At 41.0% G+C, this 23042-nt stretch overlaps 1 protein-coding gene across 1 annotated transcript in view; it reads left to right on the top strand.

Annotated features, from left to right (window-relative positions):
* The window catches only part of GALNT9 (polypeptide N-acetylgalactosaminyltransferase 9), a 156628-nt gene extending 136758 nt beyond the window's left edge, over positions 1 to 19870 (top strand). Inside the window, exons 7-11 of the mRNA XM_072880211.1 lie at positions 4105 to 4290; positions 7748 to 7885; positions 10556 to 10651; positions 18817 to 18984; positions 19724 to 19870. Coding sequence (XP_072736312.1) covers positions 4105 to 4290; positions 7748 to 7885; positions 10556 to 10651; positions 18817 to 18984; positions 19724 to 19870 — 735 coding nt within the window. The remainder of the gene's footprint in view (positions 1 to 4104; positions 4291 to 7747; positions 7886 to 10555; positions 10652 to 18816; positions 18985 to 19723) is intronic.
* Positions 19871 to 23042: the final 3172 nt, after the last annotated feature.

Raw genomic sequence — 23042 nt, 5'->3', positions numbered from 1 at the left:
TAAAACGTTGCACAGTGTGATGCTCGCGGAGGCAAAGCCGAGTCCCTGGGCTGTCGCAGCTGCGCTGAGTCGAGGAGCACACAACGCAGAAGCCCGTTTCCTTCTCTGCTGTTGCTGCTTATCAGCTGGAGCTACTTCTGTGCCCTGCCCAGGGCGTCTGCTGGGCGTCTGCATCTACCTTACCTCCCACGGAGCCTGCGCTGTTGCCCCAACTGTTGCCTGAGTTTGCTTTTGAGTGATGTGCACCCTCGTAGGGACCGGCCCAGAGACACCATTCGACTTCCACGTTCTCAGTAAATGAACCTTGAAACACACAGTTAATGTTGGCAACTCAGTGTGGGAGGAATTACTGGGGTTGGAAACGTGTTCTTATCCCAGAAGATGAGTCATTGACATGGAAGTTGGTTTCCTCTGCCTGAAATGTGTCAGTTTGGAGGGACTTGGGCATCATTTTATGCTCACAGGTAGAAATAGTCTGCTTGCCATAGTAAGGCACTTTAAGAACTCTGCTTGATAAATGCTATATAGATGCATGTAATTATTTTTCTGGCGTACTTCCGTAGTTAGATGTGGAAAGAAATGGGTTGTTTGCTACTGTTAAAATGGGTCATTAAATACAGTTTTGAGGATGAAAAGAGGAGGAGAATCAACCGGTTTCGGGGACAGCCACTGACTCGCCTCTCTTATCTGTTTCATGCAGTAAAACTTTCCTCATTCTTTCATCCTTCATTGTATTTCCAAACCTTCTTGCAGTTGGAGGCAGCCAGGCAATGGTTTTCTGAATCGCGTGTGTCTTTCAGTTCTGTGTCCAGCAAGGAGAAGGTGCTGCTAAACCTCCCCATGCTCTTGATTCAGACACAAGTCTTGAGTCTTCATCTAAATCTCACATGGCTGCTCTTAACTACTGAGATCTTGGCTGGTTTTGGGTGCACATGCTTGGTTGTACTACCGAAACTCTTTCATTTTGCGTAAGATTAAGTAATCATTGGGCTGGAAAGGGAGAGGACAAGAGTTTCACTCTGCACTTAGCAGTGCACTGAAAGGGTGTGGGGATGCAGAGTCATGTCCGTGCTCCATTGAACAGCAACTAATCCTGATGAAGTGAAACAGGAGACCTTGTCTGGCCTGAAAAGTAATGACCCTTAGTCGAGCAGCCATGGCGTTTATCTGGGATCTGGAGAAATGGTGGCATGATGATGTACTCCTGGTGATACACGACTATCTGCCTTCTCACCCCTTATGCTGTACATCCCGCGCTCTTTCTCTGGGATGGGAAATCCCAACCTTGCCCTGGGAAACGTCCCCCACTGGTGTTAAAAGTTACACATTCCCAGAAGGGGAGACCTCATTGCTCTCTACAACTGCCTGAAAGGAGGCTGGAGAGAGGTGGGGTCGGTCTCTTCTCCCAGGTAACGAGTACCAGGACGAGAGGAAATGGCCTCAAGTTGCGCCGGGGAGGTTTAGACTGGATGTGAGGAAATTTTACTTCACCGAAAGGGTTGTCCAGCATTGGAACAGGCTGCCCAGGGAAGGGGTTGAGTCCCCATCCCTGGGGGTATTTAAAAGCCGTTTGGATGAGGTGCTTAGGGACACGGTGTAGTGGTGGGCTTGGCAGTGTTAGGCTTACAGTTGGACTCGATGATCTTAAAGGTCTTTTCCAACCTATACGATTCTGTGATTCTGTGAAAAAAACAAGTCATCTGGGGTAAATTATCATCCCCATAGGAAGCAAAATTTCCATGATTATTCCCTGGCTGTTTCCTCCCTTCCTACTCTTCAGCAAATTTTGTCTCTTTAAAGAGCAAGATGGTGCTGAGGGGTAGGGGAGAGAAGTGACGGAATGCACGTGTAAAGCAATCCAGGCACCTGCAGACGGGGCGGTCACAGCCCGGTGCGAGTTCACGCTGACTGCTGAGCACCAGAGCTCCCGGCTGGCAGGGCGAGCGTTATCTGGTGCGAGGCTGCTGCTGCCTTTTTGTGCCGTGTTTTCTTCAAAGCCAGGTGTCTGAGTTCCCTGTGGATTTCATCTGGGAAGAATTTATCGCTGATAAATAACTGTTTGTGTTGAATTTACAGATGAGCCAAACTGTTTCCTTTAATGTTGCAGTTTGGTACCTTTTTCTTTTCAGGTTTGCATGAGCACTGGCATTTGAAGGAAATAAATCTATCGCTCAGATAATGTATTTGCCTTTGGTACCAAAATATATAAATAAAAATTACAAGGTCATTAGCCATATCAAGAGAAAAAAAAATGTGCTGTGCATTCAATAGCTGACTTTCAGGATGGGTTGGGCAAATAGCAGTATACTAAAGTGTACTGCTCATTTCCCCTTCTGATCATGAAAATCAATGAATTCCTTTCTTTTTTGTAGCACTTCCACTTCACTGAGGAAACCCTCAGCGTATGTCAGTCCAAATTTATGAGCACTGTGTTTTTCAGTGTATTTCATTTATCAAATGCAAATTCCAGTGGCCAGTGATTTACTACAGAACTGTTTGGAAAGCAGCAAACAAATATTACCTAACAAAGTATTTAAAAAAAAAAAAAAAAAAGCCGAACTGGAGGAGAAGATTTTATCTGCCACTTCCCAAGCAGTTTATCTTTGTCCCTGAGAAGGCAGGTTAGGTGGAGAACTGCCCCAGTATTGTTCTGGAGCGCATCTTGTGTGGAAATGAGCTCTTACGCTCAGTAAAAGGCAGCCTTGGGAAGCAATGGATTATTGCTTATATTTTAGTATAGTTTATTTATTTCAGCTAGACTATAGTACTAGGTGCAGACCTGAGGGAACTGAAACGCATAAGCTTCGCTCACCCTGCATCATTCCTAATCTCGCTGGACAAGTCCTCTTTGTTTCCCACCGTGGAGTTCAGACAATAAATAATCCACAGGAAAAAAGGGCACGGGATGGGTGTGGGGGTGTCTGGGAAGGCTGGGTGATCCAGCCTCCACTCAGCCCCTTTTACCCATCTTCATCAACTCGGGTAGAGACGTAAGCGGTCATTCATTGCTTCTTATGCGACCAGGCTGCAGGTAAAGGCACACGGAATAGTTGCACCAGCGGTTCCTCCCTTCCTCTCTGCCTGGCAGGTTATCGGCGGAGAGGCTGTAGGAGCACTGGGTGGGAAACGCGTTTGCTGTGCTCTCATCTACTACCGAGTGTGGCAGTAACCTCTGTTGCTATATAAACGCACATTTTGGTTCATGGCCAGATTTACCAAGGTGTCCTGTGCTAAGACTTGCGTCTTATTCTCGGTTAAAACTTCCATGGGACGCCCTGTACCAGGTAAGTCAGTGCTTGTTTCTTACTGAAGGTAGGGCAAAGCGTGTTTGTGAAGGGAGAATTGCTGCGCTGAAAACCAGTGAAGCCTGCAGGGGCTAGATTAGAAAAAGAAAAGAATAATTGACTGACTCACAATCAAAGTCTAAGCTTCCATAATGAGAAAATAAGTGTGTTTCCATGCTTTTTTTTTCTGTTGGTATTGTGCATGTGGGTAATTTGTTTCCTTTTCTTTCCCAAAGGTAATGTTCAAATCCCCACGTAAAAGGCGCTGGTGTGGAATAGGTCATCTGAGATGCTTATGTATGCTTATGTATACACGTATCAGATTTTTCTGGCAGTCGCATTTAAGCTATTAAAAGTTTGTTAGTTGATTTGGAGAGCTGACACAGTAACCTCACGTATACAGCACCAAACACAGCCAGCTGATACAACGGATTTTTGTTGAAGTTTCAGTAACAAGCACTATGTTAAATTAGTCCCTATGATAGAGGTCACCACCTTATAATTTGTCTTCTGCCTAATAGTTCCAAGAACAGTGGCATTATGGGGAAGAACGTGGATATTTATGGCACCTAAACTTATGTACCTAACACAGCCAGCTGCATTCACCTCGGACTCATCTGTAGTCAATGTGAAGAGAGAGGGGTTTCACCCCCAGAGCAGGTAAATCGGGCGATCGTTCTGAATCGTTCGATAGTACCCATCTCCGCCTAGGGAACACTCTACATACAGCATCTGAAAAGAAGCACTTGTATCACCTTAAAAATAATTATTAAAAAAAAAAAAAAAAATCACGTAATTTTTTTTCCTCCAACTCTCCCAGGTCTGGCAGTGCGGAGGAAGCATGGAGGTCTTACCCTGTTCTCGCGTGGCACATATTGAACGCACAAAGAAACCCTACAACAACGACATTGATTACTATGCAAAGCGCAACGCCCTGCGGGCCGCTGAGGTCTGGATGGATGACTTCAAGTCGCACGTTTACATGGCGTGGAACATCCCCATGGCAGTAAGTACGGGTCGCACTCTCTCCTGAACAGAAACGCGGATGGCTGTTCCTAGTTAGCTCTTTGAGGTGAAGGATATTACTGCAATCGTATGAAGTGGGCTGAGCATAGGGGGAAGAGTGCTTTCGTGCTGGTGCGTGCTCAATACGGAGAGTTCTGCCATATAAACTTGCTTCCTCGGTGTAAGTTTTGTTGTGTGCTCAGGAGCGGTGACACAGATCTATAATTTAACTAGAGCACGATGTTTCGTGTTTATGTGCTTCCTCAGAAGAAGTCGTTAATTTGGGATGCCATTAAACTTTGAGGTGTTCATATGCTACAGTGGTGAGGACTACAGAAAAGTCCATAAATAAATATCATCGTTCATTGTGAGACTCAGTAGACCTCACCAGCATAAAAACAAAGTATGCGATAAAAGAATCACACATTAACTAGCTTTATTGTCTCCAGGCTGGGAGTTGCAACGTGGACGCATTCTGTTTCTCACTGTGCATACGAATTGTAGATGGCATGTGGGGACCTCTAGGAATCCATGTAATATAAATATTAGATAAACTATACGTTCAATTTATCACTTTATTCTGTAAGTGTATCACATGCTACATCTCCACTGAGCATAATTCTTCGAGAGAAGAGGTATATGTTATATCCCAGTCAGGTGGAAGCTGACTGCTGCTGTATCCTTTAGTGCTATTTGCATCCAAATTATTCATGTGAAGGGGCACAGGGAGAGCAGCTGAGGGGAAGCATACTCCGTTCTGTAGGTAATGATGGTTTAGTTAACCCTTATATGAGGGGTTTGTTCAAAGCTGATTGAAGTAAATGGAAACAGGAATGTTCCTATCAGAACAGGAAAATATGCCAACCCAGCAGTGTCTTTGTGAATATTCAGTTATGACCTAGAGTCCATCAAGGTCACGGGAATCTTGTCAAAGACTTCATCGGATTTAGTCTGTGTCCTAAATACCTACTTGTACTTTGGTAGCTAGGTAATATATCAAACCCCATTTTTGTTCATTCCTGTTGTAGTTTTGAGAGCACAGATACCTAAAGGAGCAATGTTTCGTTCTTCTCCGTGTGATGTCTGAACATGTCAGATGTTCGCACATGTCTGAATTTCCCTTACTGCTGTTCAGTATTGGACATTCTGTGCAATGTTGAAAGTTAGGTCTCTATGAAGATGTCTTTTGGTGACTTCTTTTGGCATGAGAGGTAATTGCAGGGAATTATTTTGCCTTAACAAGGCAATACTGCATAACTTCTTTCCCACACAAGATTTCCGTGATAGTAGGAAGGCAAAGCAGCGTCCATCTCAGTTTTTAGGGCCATTTTGGCCCTGTCTGCATCCATTTGATAAAATGGTAAGTTTCAAACAGGAGAGGAAAAAGAAGTAACCTTGGTAAATTTGTTTGCTTGATGCCTTCTGCAAATGAATTCTGAGAAAAGGCAAGACATTTAAATAAGCATTTACACCAAAACATGATTTCCTTTAATCTCTCTGAGATTACTTATTGATGTAGTTTTCTGCACTGAGCTATACAGCAACGCTTTAAAAAAAAAAAAAAGGGCACATCTACATTAAGAGACATCAAATCAGCATAAGTACTGAACATTAAAATTTTCTTTCCATAAAATAAATTGATTGATAAAATGTGCATCATAAAAATAACCCCATTAGCTCTCAGGAAAAGGAAGCTAGCGTTAGTGTTCACAGAGTTATTCCGCTGTAGTATTCAATGTAGATGACTAAGAAGTACTGTACTGTCATAAGCCATAAGAAAACCCTTCTGCAGAGAACTAGAAACCTTGCTGCCTGGTCAAAAAGAATATGTTCACATACTAAATTCCGCGGACACCTCATTCTTGTACTATCGCACTGTAACCCGCACATGATGACTGCAGCTAATACAGAAGCAAGCACAGCGTTTTCATAACTGCTCCATTTGCTGCTCTTGTGGTCTGTAGAAACGGCACTGCAAACAGGGCATTGTATTGCCTCATTTTAGAACAGGGAAGAAAGGAGGCGAGTAAAATACATGTGTTCTCCCATACCAAAACCCATCCAAATTAACCCTTTCATAACTCACACCATCTTTTTCTCAACTGGCTCCTTTCCAAGTTATTGAGGATCTGCGCGTAGTGTGTATCCTGATTAGCAGATGAGCTTTGGACGCATTTGCAAGATCATATTCCTATAACCTTCATCAGCAGGTCAGCGTAACTTTATTTCAGTTAACCAAATATTTGGTAGGCTCCTGCTTATGATCTATTCCTGGACAATTTTAGTGATAAAGGAATCTTATACTGAATGATTTATTGTACTGAGTGCCTCAGAATAGCTCTCCTTCCATGTAGCCTGAAGTAGTACGTAAATTAACATTCATTTGAATGGATGCTGCATAGAGAGCTCATGACAAAGTATGCATCAGCAAGCAGCAGTGAGCACAGTAAACTCTTTATGTAGCAAACAGAAAAACCTGTTCAGTATTACACTTGTATTCTCTCCTGAAAACGAGGCATCTGTTGGGGATTCTAATAAACCCTGAGCTAAGATTTGCTGCTGTCTTGTAACCCTGCATTAGACATCATTTGTAAAACGTACAGAAATCTTTCTGGAGGAAACGTACAAGGCACTTAAGACAGATCCATGCAAAACTCCCCAGTTTCAGTCCATTTGATTCATACGGTGTCGGAAAAGCCTTTTAGATGAGGTAACTCTTACTGTCTTACTGTTGAACTGTGATGATTTATAATGGTTTAAACAGACACTAACCCAGGACCTGGCAGTTTTTAAACGGCTTGTTTTGATCATATTGATTTGACTCTTCCAGCCTGTGTTTTTCATGGTATTTGTATTCAAGCATGAATTAAATTCTGAAGTAGAATTATAAAGAAGGTTTTGAGTTTAACTGCATTTTATGGCTCAAGTCTGCAATTGAGCTCCAGTTCCAGTAAAAACTGAATGCTGGCCTATGCAAATGCTTAATGGAGCTTAATGACTTCTTGAGCAGCTCTTCTTTGAAGTTTTAACAGGTCTGTTCTGATTTCATTTATATTCGTGAATACCTAAGGCTGTTACTAGAGTAAACCATGATCAAGCGGCCATATCTTAGATCAGAATTACCGCCTAAATTCCTGACAAATCGGAAAGCAAAAGAGTTCAGGTTTGATTGCAAACATTTCGAATTGCTGTAAGTAATAACATTCTTATTGTATTCTTATTATTTTGATTGATGTTTGTTTTTTGCTTGTTCGTTATCCTTCTTTTTCCACTGACTTTCATTAATATTTATTGTCTGCTCTCAACAGCAGCTGTTTGATGAGCTGCTAGTTACAAAAGAGAAAGAAGAGAGGGAAATACAGCTTGGTATACAAAATGAACTCCAGTTTGGTTTCAGTAAAGAAAACAACCGTAAAGTCAATGCAGTGAGATTTTTTAATTCCTTTTCTGCTTTGTAGAACCCTGGCGTTGACTTTGGAGACGTTTCTGAAAGAATAGCTCTACGACAGCGACTGCAGTGCCGGAGTTTTAAGTGGTACTTGGAGAACGTCTATCCTGAAATGAGGATTTATAATAATACAGTCACTTATGGAGAGGTACTGTACGTCTTTGAAAATACATCATGGCTGCATTAGAGCAGTCCTTTCATCTTAGCGGTGGGTATCAGGAGCAATTTCAAGTCAGCACTAGTAGCAACAGAAATGCCCTCCCCTGCTTTTAATCAACGCTAGGAAGCGTGGCTTTGAGAAGCACTGTCCCTCTCATTGGAGTGTGTCAGATGAAATCGTTCTCACTAACGATGATATGCTTTCATAAGATTGGCTTTCATTTTAAAATACAGCAGCCCTGAGAACATAAATTTGAGGTAATAATTTTCCCAAATAGGATGCCACAGATGTCATCAAGAAAATATCAGCAGTCAAGAGAGCTAACATAATTGCAGTTAATGAGAACAGTTGAGTTTGCTGAACTGTTTTTAGGGAAAGAACCACCCCTTTTTTGGGTTTTGCCAAACTATTTGAAGGATTACATTCACTCGATTAATTCATTTTTGCAATCCTCCTTGTTCAGGATAAAAAGCAACATATCCTTGTTCAGGTTATGAGGTGAGGCTACCATTTGGCAGGTCTTTATCTCATCATGCAAAAGTCATTAGAGGAAAAACAATTTTGCTGCTTTGTGCTCAGATTCTGTATTTTCATTTCCACTTGTGTACCAGTATTGAGTAGGACCTTGGAACACCTACTGTGAGACAGCTGAGTGGATAGGTTACTTAACCCTAATAAAATGTTGGATCCAAACTTGTTAGAAATGTGTAGACGTTTCGGTTCACCTCAGCTGTCTGGATCATTTCTTTCTCTTCTGTGAACCAACCAAATCTCCTACATATGCTTGACCCCAATCTTTAAAGAAGTCAGACATGCCGTCTGTAACTCTTTAAATCTATATCACGTGCCTGTAATGTAAGGACTGCTATCACTTGTGACTGTGAACTGGGGCGAAGTTGTAGGAGCCCTCCTGCTGCACAATGTTTTTAAGATTCTGTTTTAATTGTCTACATGAACTACAATTAAATCCAAAGGCAATATATTTTCACACAAGACAACTAAACGGGCATTCTTCCTTTCTGTTCCATTTGATTGACTTCATATAAAAATAAGTCAGGCACGTCAGATATTGATACAAAGTGCGAGCTTTATTGCATAATATCACTTTGCATCCTAATATGGCAGTAGCTGAGGAAAGACGTTTAGTAAATTCAACAGGAGCTATTAGTAGCTGTCAGCTCTGAGAAGGCTGTTAACTGCGAAGAACATTGGCAGTACTGCCAATGTTGTGTCAATTATACCAGACGGTTAGCAAGCTGGGCTCTAGAAAGAAGTTTGTTTCTGTTCAGTGGTCACATGAAGGTTCTTGAGTCAAACAGGAAGTTTACTGATGCAAGCATCTAATTCATTAAAATTTATAATAAAATGGAGCCACACAAGCTATTTAGCTAGTATAAACTGGCATAGTTCCCTTTCAGCCTTACATGCCCATAATGAAAAATCTAGAGGCTTCATCCTAAATGACATCAAGCTTGTTATTAAATACCTTATCTTCTGGTTATTTTCCTGGAGGAAAAGATGTCTGGATTTTAGTAAGTTTAAAGGAAAATAAATGTATTGAGTAGATGTGAAACAGATTGAAACAGTAGTAAAAATATATTTCCTAGTGACTCAATTCACATTTTTTAAAGCCGTGTCATAAAGCTGTCTTCATCTTCTTTAGCCTTTATAGGACTCAAGTCATAAAATAAACCTCCTGAAATTTAACTATTGGTGAGCCCCCTTATCTGATCCCTGTTATGCTCGTACACTGTAATATGAAAGATTATTTACCGATTTTTCTGACACCTCATGCGGCAGCTATTTCTATATCATGGGGGGTGGCCAGACAAATTGTTCACAGCCTAAACCAAAACTGACCTGCTGACTGTTTGAAAATGTCCGTCTAAATAACCTCTTGATTAAGATACCTGTAAAATGTTTCTGTGTCCAAAATATGCGTGTAATACTTCTAGCCTGAAGAGAAAGGCAGGTGTGAAATGTCACAAAAGCTCCAGCCCGGTTTTATAGACTTGTAAACTACCCTTGTCTGGGGAGGCACATGAATTTTTGACTTGGTCGGTTGTCTGGACCCAAACTTTAAATATACTGAAAGCCTTCCAACACTGGTCACCATTGCTGTATCCTTTCACAATAATGTGCTTTACATCACTTCTGTACATTACCATATACTATATTCTCAATTCAAATAGAATTGCTTTGTATGCTTTTTTGATTTTATGTATGCAGCAGGTGCAACTAAAAGGGTGCCACATCCCATACCAATCCTGGGGAGTTCCTCTGCTGTTTGGTTGAAGTCACATTCTCAACATATATGGTCAAAATTTATATGTGCAAGAGGGTAATTTGGAGCAAAATTTGGCCTGGGTTTCTTAGAGTGAATTTTATGGGGTTTTGATGTCAAGTAATTGCTGAAAATATAACTCTGACCCAAGGTCTGTAAAGACAGCAGGTTGTCCAAATAACGTCTTCTCCTGGAGCAAATTCACTATTGGCATCCTGTCCTATCTGGAGAATACGCATGTGTTTCTCAGAGAAGAACAGTTTTACAGACTAGTTGTTTCAATAGCTGTAGTGCAGCTAAGATTTAGCTAGATTGGGCTTGCATTGTGCAGGTTAATTTCTAACGCAACTGTTTTCTTTCTGATCCGGTTATAGGTGCGTAACAGCAAAGCTAGTGGCTACTGCTTAGATCAGGGAGCCGAAGAGGATGACAAAGCAATCCTTTATCCATGCCACGGAATGTCCTCTCAGGTAAATGGTTAAAATCCCATCATTGATGAGAAACCTTTAACTTAATGAATTTTCAGAAGAAACATAAAGGGATTTGGTGCATCTGAGTTGAGTTTGGTGGTACATTCCTGAGCTGCAAAGGAAAATATCTGGCTTTACTCCAGTCTTTTTGGGTGCCCTTTCCAAGGTTGTTCAGCATGTGAATCTATACGTTGAAGATGCCAGTAAGGAAAACAGAAGAATAATCGTAATTTGTTTTAATACGGAGCGATCCACTGAAGATTAATGAGTTTAGACAGTTTGTTTGGGTGAGCGGCTCTTCTCATTTTGACTTTACTTATTCTAGGAATAGTACCTCTTTAAATTAACTGTTCATTGGTCCAATAGGCTCCTATGCAGAAATGATTTAGCAAGCTGTTGATTTGATTCCCCAAGTAGGCAAGAAGTTAAGCACATATTTAACATCAACTTCAAAGGGAATTAAGAATATCTTTTAATATTTTTCTAAAATAGAAGATTTCTTTTTTGTCAGTCCCTGTGCATATTATTATTTTCTTACACATGTCTGCAGATTTTAAAGTGACATTTCTTCTTTCCACGCTCATAGTGATGTTACTTGTGTTTTAAAGACAAGTTGGATATTATTTAAATCCAGGACTTGAGCTTCTTCTGAAATGTAATTCTAGTTTCTTTTGAAGTACCATCTGAATGAAAACTACGTTAATGAACATTCTCATGTGTAAATAAACTCTGACCTTATCATGGACTTCACAATTATCTGAAGTTCAGTCATACAGACATTGATTTGGAGTCCTGCCTCGTACATCACCACGGAGTCATAACAAGAGTTGCAAAATATAAATATTGCCTATTGTGCTTAATTGCAAGCTGGTGAAGAGTCACACCTTATTAGAGCAAAGTGAGACAGACAGTGATTCCTACTGACAAAATGTCCACCTTTGGCAGGATGGTTATGGAACACTTGACTGACACTTTCCTAGTAGAGGCAGAAGGAACAGCCTTTGAGTAAGGTAACAAAATAGTGTTGCTTAATTAGATGTAAATGAGCTTTTCAAGAAGACTCGTTAGAGATGTCAAGGCACTCAGAGAGAGTTCAGTCTCTTGCTCCGTTCTAATTCTGACCAGAAAGTTGCAAATTTCCTTCCAGAAAGTTCCTTTGCAACATCTAGTCTCCTATCGTCGTGCTAGCATTGAGAAGAACAATGAAATAAACGGTTCTGACTGTAATTTATTTTGCAATTTAAGTCCTTAACCTACTTGTTTGCCTCCATGACTCCTGTTTCATAGAATATGCTTTGACTTCCAGAAGAAGAAAATAGATGAGGGCATAAGTTACCGTGAATTTATCTGAAAGGAAGTACGATGTGCCCAGCTTCTGACTAACTCCTGTAGATTTGGGGGCATAAAATAGCTCAACTCTCAGCATCCAGCTCTGACTAATTTTTTCCATTAAGGAAGAGCTCATTTTCCTTTTAGTAAGATGTAAATATGTTGCCTAGTAGATGACGCCTTTTGAATTGCGGGCCCTAGACTAGACACTGGGCAGCTCTTCTCAGGTGCAAATAACAACACAAAGTATTTACTGCCCAAGAAGTTGAAGTTGGGTAGTGACCAGTTAAATCTCCTCTGGCTTGCTTATGCTACAGGTCTTCAGTATCCTGTCTACGTGAATTTTCTGGAAAAGCCTGAAAAGCTGTTTTTAGACTTTACATTACAGCCACAAGCTAGAGCCCTTTTGTTACTAGCATTGTATAAATGCATAGAAAGAGAAAGTCACTCTTCTCAAACCCTTAAAATGCAAAGCATCCCCTGTGTGTGAGAATTATAAAAGTATGCGAAAGGCAAAAAGTTAATCTACCAAATCATCCTGCAGCACTTTGCATTTTCCAAAAGGAAAAAAGTTTTCATTCTGTAAGAAACAGCAAGCAGAAGGCAGAGGTGATGTTTTATCTAAGTTGAGTATTTCACAGACAAGCATGGGTTGGAGCCACTCAGATGCAGCCAAGTTAATTACTGATTACACAGCTGGAAAACTTCTATCATCTCACCACAATTTACAAAATTAATTCAGTATGAGAACCACAGCTGCACGAACCCTAATCAAGGATATTCAAGCACATAGCATGAAAGGTGTTGACAGCCAGCGTTTTAATATATTAAATAAACATTTTTAAAGCCCCTCTTCTAATCAGCCTGGGTGAGCATAGTTGTCTGTTATGTTTAGCTTTCAGTTTCTGGCATTTTTCATCTCAAGCATAGGGCATAAAATACCCCTACTGAGCTGAGATTTGGGTTAGTTGTACCCGCCTACTGAATGTAAATGAATATAAACACAAAACTCGTTTTCACCAGTTAGGTTTTCACTGGTGCTTGATGTGTCCTACTGGTGTGAAAGCCTCTTGCTATTCAGCTACAGTCTTGTTTGTTTTTCATACTCTTCAATTCTGACAAGCAAATTACCAGTGATTTTAGTATACGCATGGTTCCACTGAAACCAACAGAAGTCAGTCAAGTGTTTAAAGAAAGCTGAGGCAGGAATAAAATTACTGTTCATCTGTGATAAAATTCTTTTCTTCTTACCCTTCTATTTCCCTTGCATATTGCACACCTCTGGCATTGTCCTGCGGTACCAGTGAAAAATAAACCCACCCCGCCGTTACTGCTCCATGAACAAAATGCCTTTCCCTATGTGTATTCTCAAGATCAGTTTTTACCATGATAAATCACGTCTTTTCGATGACATCAGCTTTTAAAATTCTTTATTCAAACAGGGACAAGATCTTTTATGGATGCTTTGGAATGCATTTAGCCTGAGTTTACATCAATTTAGCTTAACAAATTTGACTCGAGCTAAGTCAGTGCACGCTAACAGTTAGGAATATCCAGACAAGGTTTTGCATCAGTCTAAATTGATTTCAAAACTCGCTTTGCAGAAAAGTAGTGTCATTTTTATATGTGTTCATTAGATCTGCAGCTTGAATCTAATCCCTTTCACGAAAACAGGTTTGCAAATACTGCTGGGAGAGCAATAGGAAACAGTCCAGGGCTAGAGAAAATTCAGAAACAAAGCAGTACATTGGGGGTCTTGAACTGCCTTGCCTCTGCGTGTGGCTTGTCTTGTACAATCACCTGTAAAGCCCACTGGTTCTACAGCACTGCATATTACCCTTTTGTTGTAAAACAAAGTAAAAAAAAAAAAAAAGGTGGGGGGACGGGACACAGGTGACACAACCCCCCAGAAATGGAATGTGTTGTTCTGGAAGCTTCGTGGAATGGTAATAGGCCACACAGGTTTTGAACCATCTGAGAATACTTATACAGCCTCAGTGGAAATGTTCACTGTCTCAGAGTCTGTCTTGAATGCTGTGATGTGGAGCTGATTATACGGTATGTGAAAGAAGGGGAGAACTCAATAAACGGCATCCTGGGATAGAAGGGCCCCGGTGAACAGCCTCCTTCTCCGCCCTCCTCTCTTCCCTTTTCACACCGAGAGAAAGAGGAGGCACTGCCGCTGTGAAAGCGAGAACTCCCTCGGCATTGAGATCAAGCAGAAAGAAGGGAGATCTCGACGTTCGGATTCCTGGAGCTCGCAGTTGGGCAAACAGATGGAATAAGAGGAGATGAAAGGCTTTACTTAAATTGTTGCTTGGGGGCAGATATTTAACATTTTGCTTGGTAGAGCTATGGCTTTCCAGAGTTGCACGCTGGGTAGCAGGTCTGATTGCTTAGAGCAGCGTGGATGAAAAGGGAGTTTTCTTCACTTGCAGGAAGTGGTGGGCGAGATTCTGTAACAAACCTGGAAGTTTGGTAACGGTTTCTTTTGTGATCTGTTTGGCTTACGGTGACAAGTATTCTGGAGATTTAAGGTATTTCGGACTCCTGTATAGCTTGCTGTTTCAATTTGTGTGTCAGCTTACAGCTCACCTTAACCTGCAGGGCTGAAGGATCACCAAAGATTTCCTTTTGCTTGGAGAACAAGAGCGAAAGAGAGGGGAGAGAGGGGTTAAATTTAGTGTGGAAAGCTACGGGACCTACCCATGTAACTGTTTCCTACAAACAGTTACCTGTTGTTATTCTGTGCTTTTTTTCCACTTGAGTGGAAATTAGCAGGAATGGATTTTCTGAAGTCAAATCCTTCAGTTGGATTTGGCATTTGCTTATCACATTGATGCTCCTGGAGGATCACCTTCCATAGGCAGCACTGCTCACTATTTTTGAATCAGATATGGTGGCTTTGATAAACAACCTTCACATCTCTTCCATTCTGCACAGGTTTCTGAATGTTGAAGGGAAAAGTATCCTCTGTTATCATAGCTACAGCAGACAGTATCAGGATTAGATCTTGGAGTATTTAATAGAGCACTTGGCTTCAGTGTCGCTTATGTGGATCCTTCAGCTCTTCTCAGATAAAAGGGAAAAACTGAGCGAAGGTCCATCCTCATGTGATGTATAAACCCCTGTTTCTGTTCTGCAGCTTGCAATGGGAGTATGTGGATATGTAAGGCGCTCAGCCCATCGAGACTTGGACGGACTTGGTTTTTTATGAATGGGATTGAATATCCCTTAATCAAGGGCACTTTGTCGTTTGATTTTGGCTGGTTGCACTGGGAATGGATTTGGCGTGATGTATCGTGCCCACAGTTCTAATGCAAATGCAGAGGTTATTTCTTTTTCAGTATGGTGGTACTCGAGATCGAATTTGAACACAGCAGGTGTAATTTTCACTGTTTCATTGACTCTGTATCCCAGTTCCTGTTTTCTAGTCTACAGTAATAAGCAACTTTAATGCTTAATTTATTTTCACAGTTTATGTTGTCTCTAGGAATTTATGAAGTCTTTGGAGGGAGATATTATTAATCATATAGTAGTTTCTTCAACTTTAATTTCTGGTCTGATTTTGCAGAAGCAGGCACTAAAACTTTACTACGTAATGTGGTCTAAACCGAGATAACTGTTTGTGGGTGTTGTTTTAGAATTTTATTTTATTTTAGGATGAGCCTAAGTTTTTATGAGTGTTGGAATTCTTGGCAGAAAGTACAGATTGAGGAAAATTAAGGCAATGATATTCCATTTGTCTTGTCGTTGTATAGATACCGGTTTCCTGCACCAAGCCATCTCCAGCTCTGTTGAGCTGTCACACAACTGCCACTTTCAATATCGGAGACAGTTTAATAGAGTTAGCGTATCTTCCACTTCTAAAGCCTGAGCAGAAATGGTAGTTTCTGCTTTGACAGGCTTCTGTATAACAATGTCTTTCCCAAGTACATGGCTACTGCGAGGCAGAGCACGTGCAATTCTGGCTATTGAGATTCTAAAGACAAATAATATTTTAGACCATTTTAATATCGGTCCAGAAAATGCTGCTCATCTTAAACCACAGGGAAGATTGATCCTATACTACAGAGCAGCTAGCCCATTATCAACAGTGCTTCTGATTATCTAGAGAAGGCAAAGCCAACCAAGTTGCTAGGTGGTATTTTGGGACCTGGCAAGGTACCATACAGACTGCAAGATGAACACATTTCACAGTCAGTGTAAGTTTCAGCCATGCCTGCAGCTCATTTGAACTCTGCTGAGTACCCATTAGATGTGAGAATTGTGAAATACACAGACAGGTTTTACTTAAAAAAAAAAAAAAAAGTGTGTTGTTTGTTTTTTTTTTTCCCCTCCTTTATATGGGAAAAAAGGAAGTTAATTTGTCTGAGCTGGCAGTCCATTCATATTTTGAATCACTTTGCTTGCTTGAGCTTGTTTTACATATGTCCCCCATACCCTTATAGTGAAAGGCAAAAAAAAAAAGTGTCTCTATTTAGCGTGCTCGACCATGACATTGTTCATACGAAGACGACTCCTCATGTGGTTATCCCTCTGCTCTCTCTGATGTAGGCTCTGTTCTAACTCTGCGCTTCACATGGTTGCTCTGAACAGAAGCGGCAGGTGGGAAAATGAACACGTAGTTTGTCAGAGAGCAGCTGGTCTGGGAGCGAGTAGACCATGCTCTTTTTACCACCAGCAAGATATGATTATTCACAGCATGATTCTACTGAGGTTAATAAGGATGGCAGTAGAAAGCTAGACTCTAATTCGAGGTTTTTTGATTGACTCTTAATGACATCTCATGCACTGGTCAGTAGCATCCAATAAATGGCAGGCACTTCTGACCTTCCTTCCCTTTCTTGTTAAGTAATTTCAGCCATATAACAGCAATAAGACCAGACAGGCAGCGAATTTCCTGGGTGATAATTGCTTTTCTTCGGTGGCTCAGATCTTCACCCCGCAGCATCCTGCCTCGCAGCGTACAAGCCGCGTAGCTGACTCCATTTTGCAGGTCTTTTGGCACCTGGGTGCTGCACTTGACTGCTTCTAGGGTAAGAAGGGCAAAACATTATGCTGGTCTAATGACTCCGGATTTAAACACAGAAGAAGTGAGAAGTAGATACGTCTGATTTGACATATTGGCCTGCTGCCAAATTAACATTGTGCATTTTTGCTTTAATGTGCTTTGAAACCTCCCTCAATAGGCTCTCCCTCAACTATCTAGGAAGTAGCAGTAATTAAGGGGATTACTTATTAATTTTTGCAACTTATAAATGAGGACTCCGTCGCTATCATGGTTATCTCAGTGCAATGTGATATAGAGTGAGCCGACAGAGCCCCTTTTCCCTCTAAATGAACATCCTAAAACCACCCTTAGGGCTTTGAGGCTTTATTAGAATACAGATTGAAACAAACTGCAGTAGAGAAAAATCAGATCTGGAAGAGGCAAAATAAAGAGCTTGAAATCAACCTTCCTTCATCAAGATTGTGTTCTTCAGGCCTGCTGTCATCCAGCAGTTCTTCAGTGGCTTCTTGGGTTGCAAGAAACTTTTCAAGGTCTCCAGTATGTCCCTAGGAAAAGCTTTTTTTTTCCTCCAGTGCCTTCAGATGTGGGTTGCTGTCTGCTGCCTGCCCTCCCAGGAGCCTGCAGGCTCCGCGCTGGCTGTGTCCCTTCCCACGCGTGCCGTGCGGGAGGCTCTGCCGTCCCAGCGAGCTCCGGAGCTCAGAGAAGGAGCGGCGTCACCCTCCGCTCTGACCCAAAACGTAGCAGCGTGAGAAGACAAATGGGCAACCGCCCTCTGCTTCCAGAAAAAGGCTGCCGTGGACACAGCAAAGCAGTTCTCTTCCATCACATATTTGTTTCGTGACAATTACTCCTGATCATCAAGAGACGTCTACAGATATTCTTTATGTCTCTAAATCTTTTCCCTTGGTCCAATATTAATGTAATAGAATATATTCTGGCACACTGAGATTACAAGAGACCAATTTTCTTACCTCACCTTCTACGTGTGGATTTTTTTTCCTTGAGGGCTGTTTTACTGTGAATACTTGAGGCAAGTGAAATCATCACTTAAAATAGAAGAAAGGTTAAAAAAAAAAATTACACTCCTGTAAAAATTAACAAGAAAGATTGTGCCTGCTTAAGTTTTTTTATTAAAAAGACTCCTCTAAAATAATAAATGGCCCTCACCTGAAGCCTCTAATTACAGCCAGTAGTATTTACCACATCACTAAATTGCAGAACAGTTAAGCCTCACACAAAACTAAAATACCAGTGTGATTCTTTCTTATGTAGGCCTGAAGCATATGTTAGCAAATTTGCTGCTGTTTCCCTCATGATTTCTTTTTTCTTCTCATATTTTTGGATACCGGTTGCATGGTTGGCTTTTTTCGGTAACATTTATTTACAAAAACTAATTAGACTTGTTGCTATCAATAGCCTCTAACAGAGCTCTTAAGAACAAACTGCATGGCAAATTGACATTGTGTCCTTGTTAAATCAACTCCCGCTGAGTGGGCATGATTTACATATTGATTACTTCACTTCCCTGATTGTCCTTTTGCAGTGCAATAGTGGGTAGGGAATGGTGGGGAGCAGAGGGGTGAAAGAAGGGGAATATTGTGTCCTGCCAGAGACCCTGTGTTGGTAAAATGAGTTTCCCAAGCTTTGCCCTTCAGCAGCGTGTGCCAGGCTGGGAAGGTCCCAACACGCAGCAGGACAAAGGGCTCCTCACCAGCACTTGGGGCAGAAGCCAGCAGGGAAGGCAGCTGCAGGTCAGCGTTGGGTCCCTTCGCTGGGGTCCCTGGGGCTGCGGTGCAAGTCTTCCCTTTCCTTTCTTCCCCAGCTTGTCCGCTACAGCTCGGAAGGCGTCCTGCAGCTGGGGCCGCTGGGCTCCACGGCCTTTCTGCCTGACTCCAAATGCCTCGTTGACGACGGGAAGGGCAGGACGCCGACTCTGAAGAAGTGCGAAGACGTCCTGAGGCCAGCACAGAGGTTCTGGGATTTCACACAGGTACGGAAGAGCTCAGGGAGCCTTGCAGAGATAAACTGGAGAGGAATGCTGCTCTAGAGGATATTTAATGAAAAACAAGGAGGTCTTTGGAGGACTATTCTAGGAATCCCCCCTTATGCCTTCTAGAAATAGTCAGGTGTGTTTTCCATAGGTTACGTGCTAGCCAGGAATTTTGTTACATTATTACTAGGAATTTTGGGGTATGCTTTCTAGGAATTTTTAGTTAGCCTTTCGTGGAATATTCTCAATTTCCGTAGTGGTTCTCAAGAACATACTTGTAATTTTTTTTTGAGTGTCTAGGATTTTTTTTTCCTAGAACTATTCTAGGATTTTTCTAGCATCTTTCTAGGAATTTTTAGAGCAAGAGATTTCAAATAACTTTTAGGACTTTTGAAGGCATTCTTACAGTTTGTGGGATTTCCTGTATCTTGGAGTCTGTAGGGATTCTCTAGTGCTTTTTAGAGATCTTCTAGTGATTTCTGGGGAATTTTCTAGCAATTCCTAAATCTAGAATTATCAAGGAATTTTTTTGGTACTTTGTATAGATTATCTAGCTTCTCCTAGGAATTTCTAGCACTTTTAGGGACTTTTATCACTTCATATATACAGAACTTTCCAGGCATTTCATAGTGCTTTCTAGGGATTTACAGATCTGGCACTATTTCTCTTCTAGTCTTTTCACCTTTTCTACTCCTTCCTCTAATCCTTCCTTTTTTTTTTTTTTTTCTTTTTTTCTCAGAATGGTCCAATCATCAGCAGAGACACTGGCCGTTGTCTAGAAGTGGAAATGTCAAAGGATGCAAATTTTGGGCTCAGATTAGTCGTACAAAGGTGCTCGGGGCAAAAATGGATGATCAGAAACTGGATAAAACATGGCCGACATTGATCGCTGGGGCTGAGAAGCTGCCGCTCCTGCTGTTGTCCATTGCTCAGTGTGCCATATCTTGCAAGGCATTTGTCTTAAAGCAAATTAGTTTGAACAGGACTTGGCTCTCAAGAGTCCTCCACAGTTGGGCATTCAAAGGCAAAAAAGAATAAGAAAAGCAGAGACATACATGCCCTATTTGACTCTTCCTTGCTCCGGTAGATGACCTGGGAAGCTTAAGAGTTTTCTGTTGATTTGGAAATCGTGTGAAGATCAGAACGCAACAGAAGAGTGGGTTCCTTAAGCTCTCCTAGAGGAATTATAGACGGATGGTTCTACGATGAGTTGAAAGGAGAGATCTCAATACTGCCTCATAAAGAGAGTTCTCTGATGGGTAGCTTTTTAGCTTTAAGTTATTGACTGGTGCACAACTCCTGTGGTGAATAATCATGTGCCTTTTTTATTGTACTTCATATAAAAGGGAACTGGAAAAATCTTACCTTTTCAGCATGTCTGGTTCATTGTACTAAATAAGATCTGTAAATAACACTGGAAATATATTATAATATATGATAAATTTCAAGGTTGATTGTTTAGGAGTCTCTATTTCTGGAAGGAGACTGTTCCGCAAATGTTTACAGGTGGTTCTCAACCTTCAAGCTGCTAAAAAGCAGCATTTTAGAGACCTCTTCTAGTTAGACACAGGTAAATGTTGAATAGGTAAAATAGCCACATCCTCCATTATATTGCCACATTTTACATTTCTTGACTGTAAAGGCATCACAATATAGCACTTGCATATTGAACTCTTTCGAGGCAGTAAATGTCCTAGTAGATGGATGAAGTTCTAGAGGTCTCGGTTGGCCCATAAGCCCTGAGTATGTAAGTGCAAGGCTCCCATCCTGCAGTGCTGTGCATGCAGGTGCACTGTTGTGTTGTTCCAGAAACTGCCTGGAAGCTGGATACTCGTTACTTATGAAAATAAGCTGACTGAGTTAGGTGCCATCTGTGGAATTTAGCAACTTGAAGCTTCCATTTTGCTACCCATCCTGTGAAAATGTCAAATGTGAGCAAATAAGCTTTGTGAGCGCTATCTAGACCAATTTCCTGAACAAACCAACAAAGTCTTTTCAGTATTTGAAAAACAAACACAAACCTAGTGATAAGAGGGCAAATTAGAGCAAGAAAGAACTAGGCAGCATTTATAAGTACTGTTACCCTGAAATAGAAATATTTTACTGTAGTTGACCTGTTGACAGCATCTTTGTGAACCTGAATTTAATAATGTATCCAGTGGTTCATGCGGTATCTGTGCACAGGTAGCCAGAGCAATGACAAGGCCATATCCAAAAGGCTGTCAAAATTGATGAGCGCAGTCGACGTCAGCAGGCTTTGGATGTGGGTCCATGGCAGACAGCTTTTCATGACAGAAGATTCAGTCATACTGATGGAGAGACAAAGATGGTATCTGTTAACTTCACTGTTTAATATTTTATAGTAATTAAAAAAAAAAAGTTTTGTTTTGTTTTACTGAGCCAGGAAAACAGGTAATTGCAGACACTGCGGTACCATGAATCTTGGTGATCTGTTTCTTGAAGAGCTTTTGCCATTCCTATTTCAAGGCATGCTGAACAAAATAAAATGGAAACAAACTTAATTTTTCAAGGGCATGATCTGTAATAAAATATTTACTTTTAACTTGTCACCTCTTGGTTGGTATCCAGAGACCATATGCCTCTATTTTGCCCCAATTTTATTTTTGAAACAGTGTGCGCAATATGTAATACAAAGCCAATTCTCCTGGAGTTTATTTGTGGCTAACAGCTGATCTCTACTTATGTTAACGTGGATCCGGTTATGCATGAATATATACAAAAGAATAATACCGGGTGAGATTCTAAATATAAAAATGCTTAAAATTCTGTGTTTATGGTTAGCCGAAAACAACCTCTTGAACAGTGTAATAAGACCTGCAGGGAGAGGTAGCATCTTTAATAAAGCAAGCAATACAGTAAAAAATCATGGACAAGCTCAGTATTCAAGCCTTCCTGCAGGTCTTAAACAGGTAGGAAGCTTCAGGCTAAATATAGATTGGGAACAGTTGCCCTGCATTTAACCTCCTTATGTTAACCTATTAGACAATGTAAAAGGATACTTACCATCTATGGAGAAGGTGCTGAACGCTTTGTAGAGGAGTTCTATTTGTAAGTGACTTTTCATCTTCTCTCCAGGTACAATTTAAAAGGGAGGAATTGTATGAAAGCTGTATTCTTCTTTTGTTTACTCTGATGGAGTTTTACTCTGTGAAATATTTGGCTGAGGGAGGTGAGACTGCAAAAGAAGGGAAAGACAGTTTGACCAGGTGACCTTTTTGGGGGGAGTAAAGTCACAGGTCATTCACACCATTTGTAGTCTTTCCAATTAATAAGTGCTAACTATTTTATATAAAGATGGCTGGAAGTTGAAAGTAATTATACATCAGTGTGACTACTAAACACCTAACTATTAGAGTATAAAGTTACTGTACTCCACAGAAGCAAATATGCCACATGCCTTTTTTTTTTTTCCCTTTTTCTTTTTTTTCCTCGTCTTGAATTGCCAATCTGCACTTAATCCTTGGTTAGCAATGGGGCAGCAAGCCTTTCAAATCCTGGCTAAATGAAAAAGGAAGGCCGAATATTTGGAGGAATACCAGGTTTTAAATTTACTATCCAAAAAGGAGTGTTGCATTTGCGGTTTAGGAACTTTGAAGCTGAGAAGCTCAGATAGATCTGCATTTACTGGCAAAGATTTCAAGCAAGCATGACAACCCTTCGCTATGATACCACTGTAATGAATGCGAACTGGGTGTCCTCAGAATTTCACTACTGCACGTTTTCAGTGCAAAGCAGTTGCATGTGGCCGTGCTGCCTGAGAGCGGTCAGCCCTGGCAAGCTTTGAGCACGGAGGCTGCAGGAGACTTGCAAGAACCAGACTTTCAGTATAAGAAGGAAAGCAGATTTTTGTGATAGTCAAATGGCTCTGAGATTTACAGAATAATATAAAAGAATTTAAATAACTCTTAAAGGTGGAGTTGGTATTTTCTGTGATTGTCTTTTTTTTTTTTAAGATTCACTGAAACAATTTCTGACATTTGAAAAATACACCTGTTGGATTCTTTTTACTTTAGTCTTTATCTGTCTGAACCACTGCT

The sequence above is a fragment of the Ciconia boyciana genome, chromosome 15 (genome assembly GCF_034638445.1).
Source record: "Ciconia boyciana chromosome 15, ASM3463844v1, whole genome shotgun sequence".
Taxonomy (NCBI): domain Eukaryota; kingdom Metazoa; phylum Chordata; class Aves; order Ciconiiformes; family Ciconiidae; genus Ciconia; species Ciconia boyciana.
Note: the sequence above shows the minus strand (reverse complement) of the source record. Positions and strands in the feature narration are given on the sequence as shown.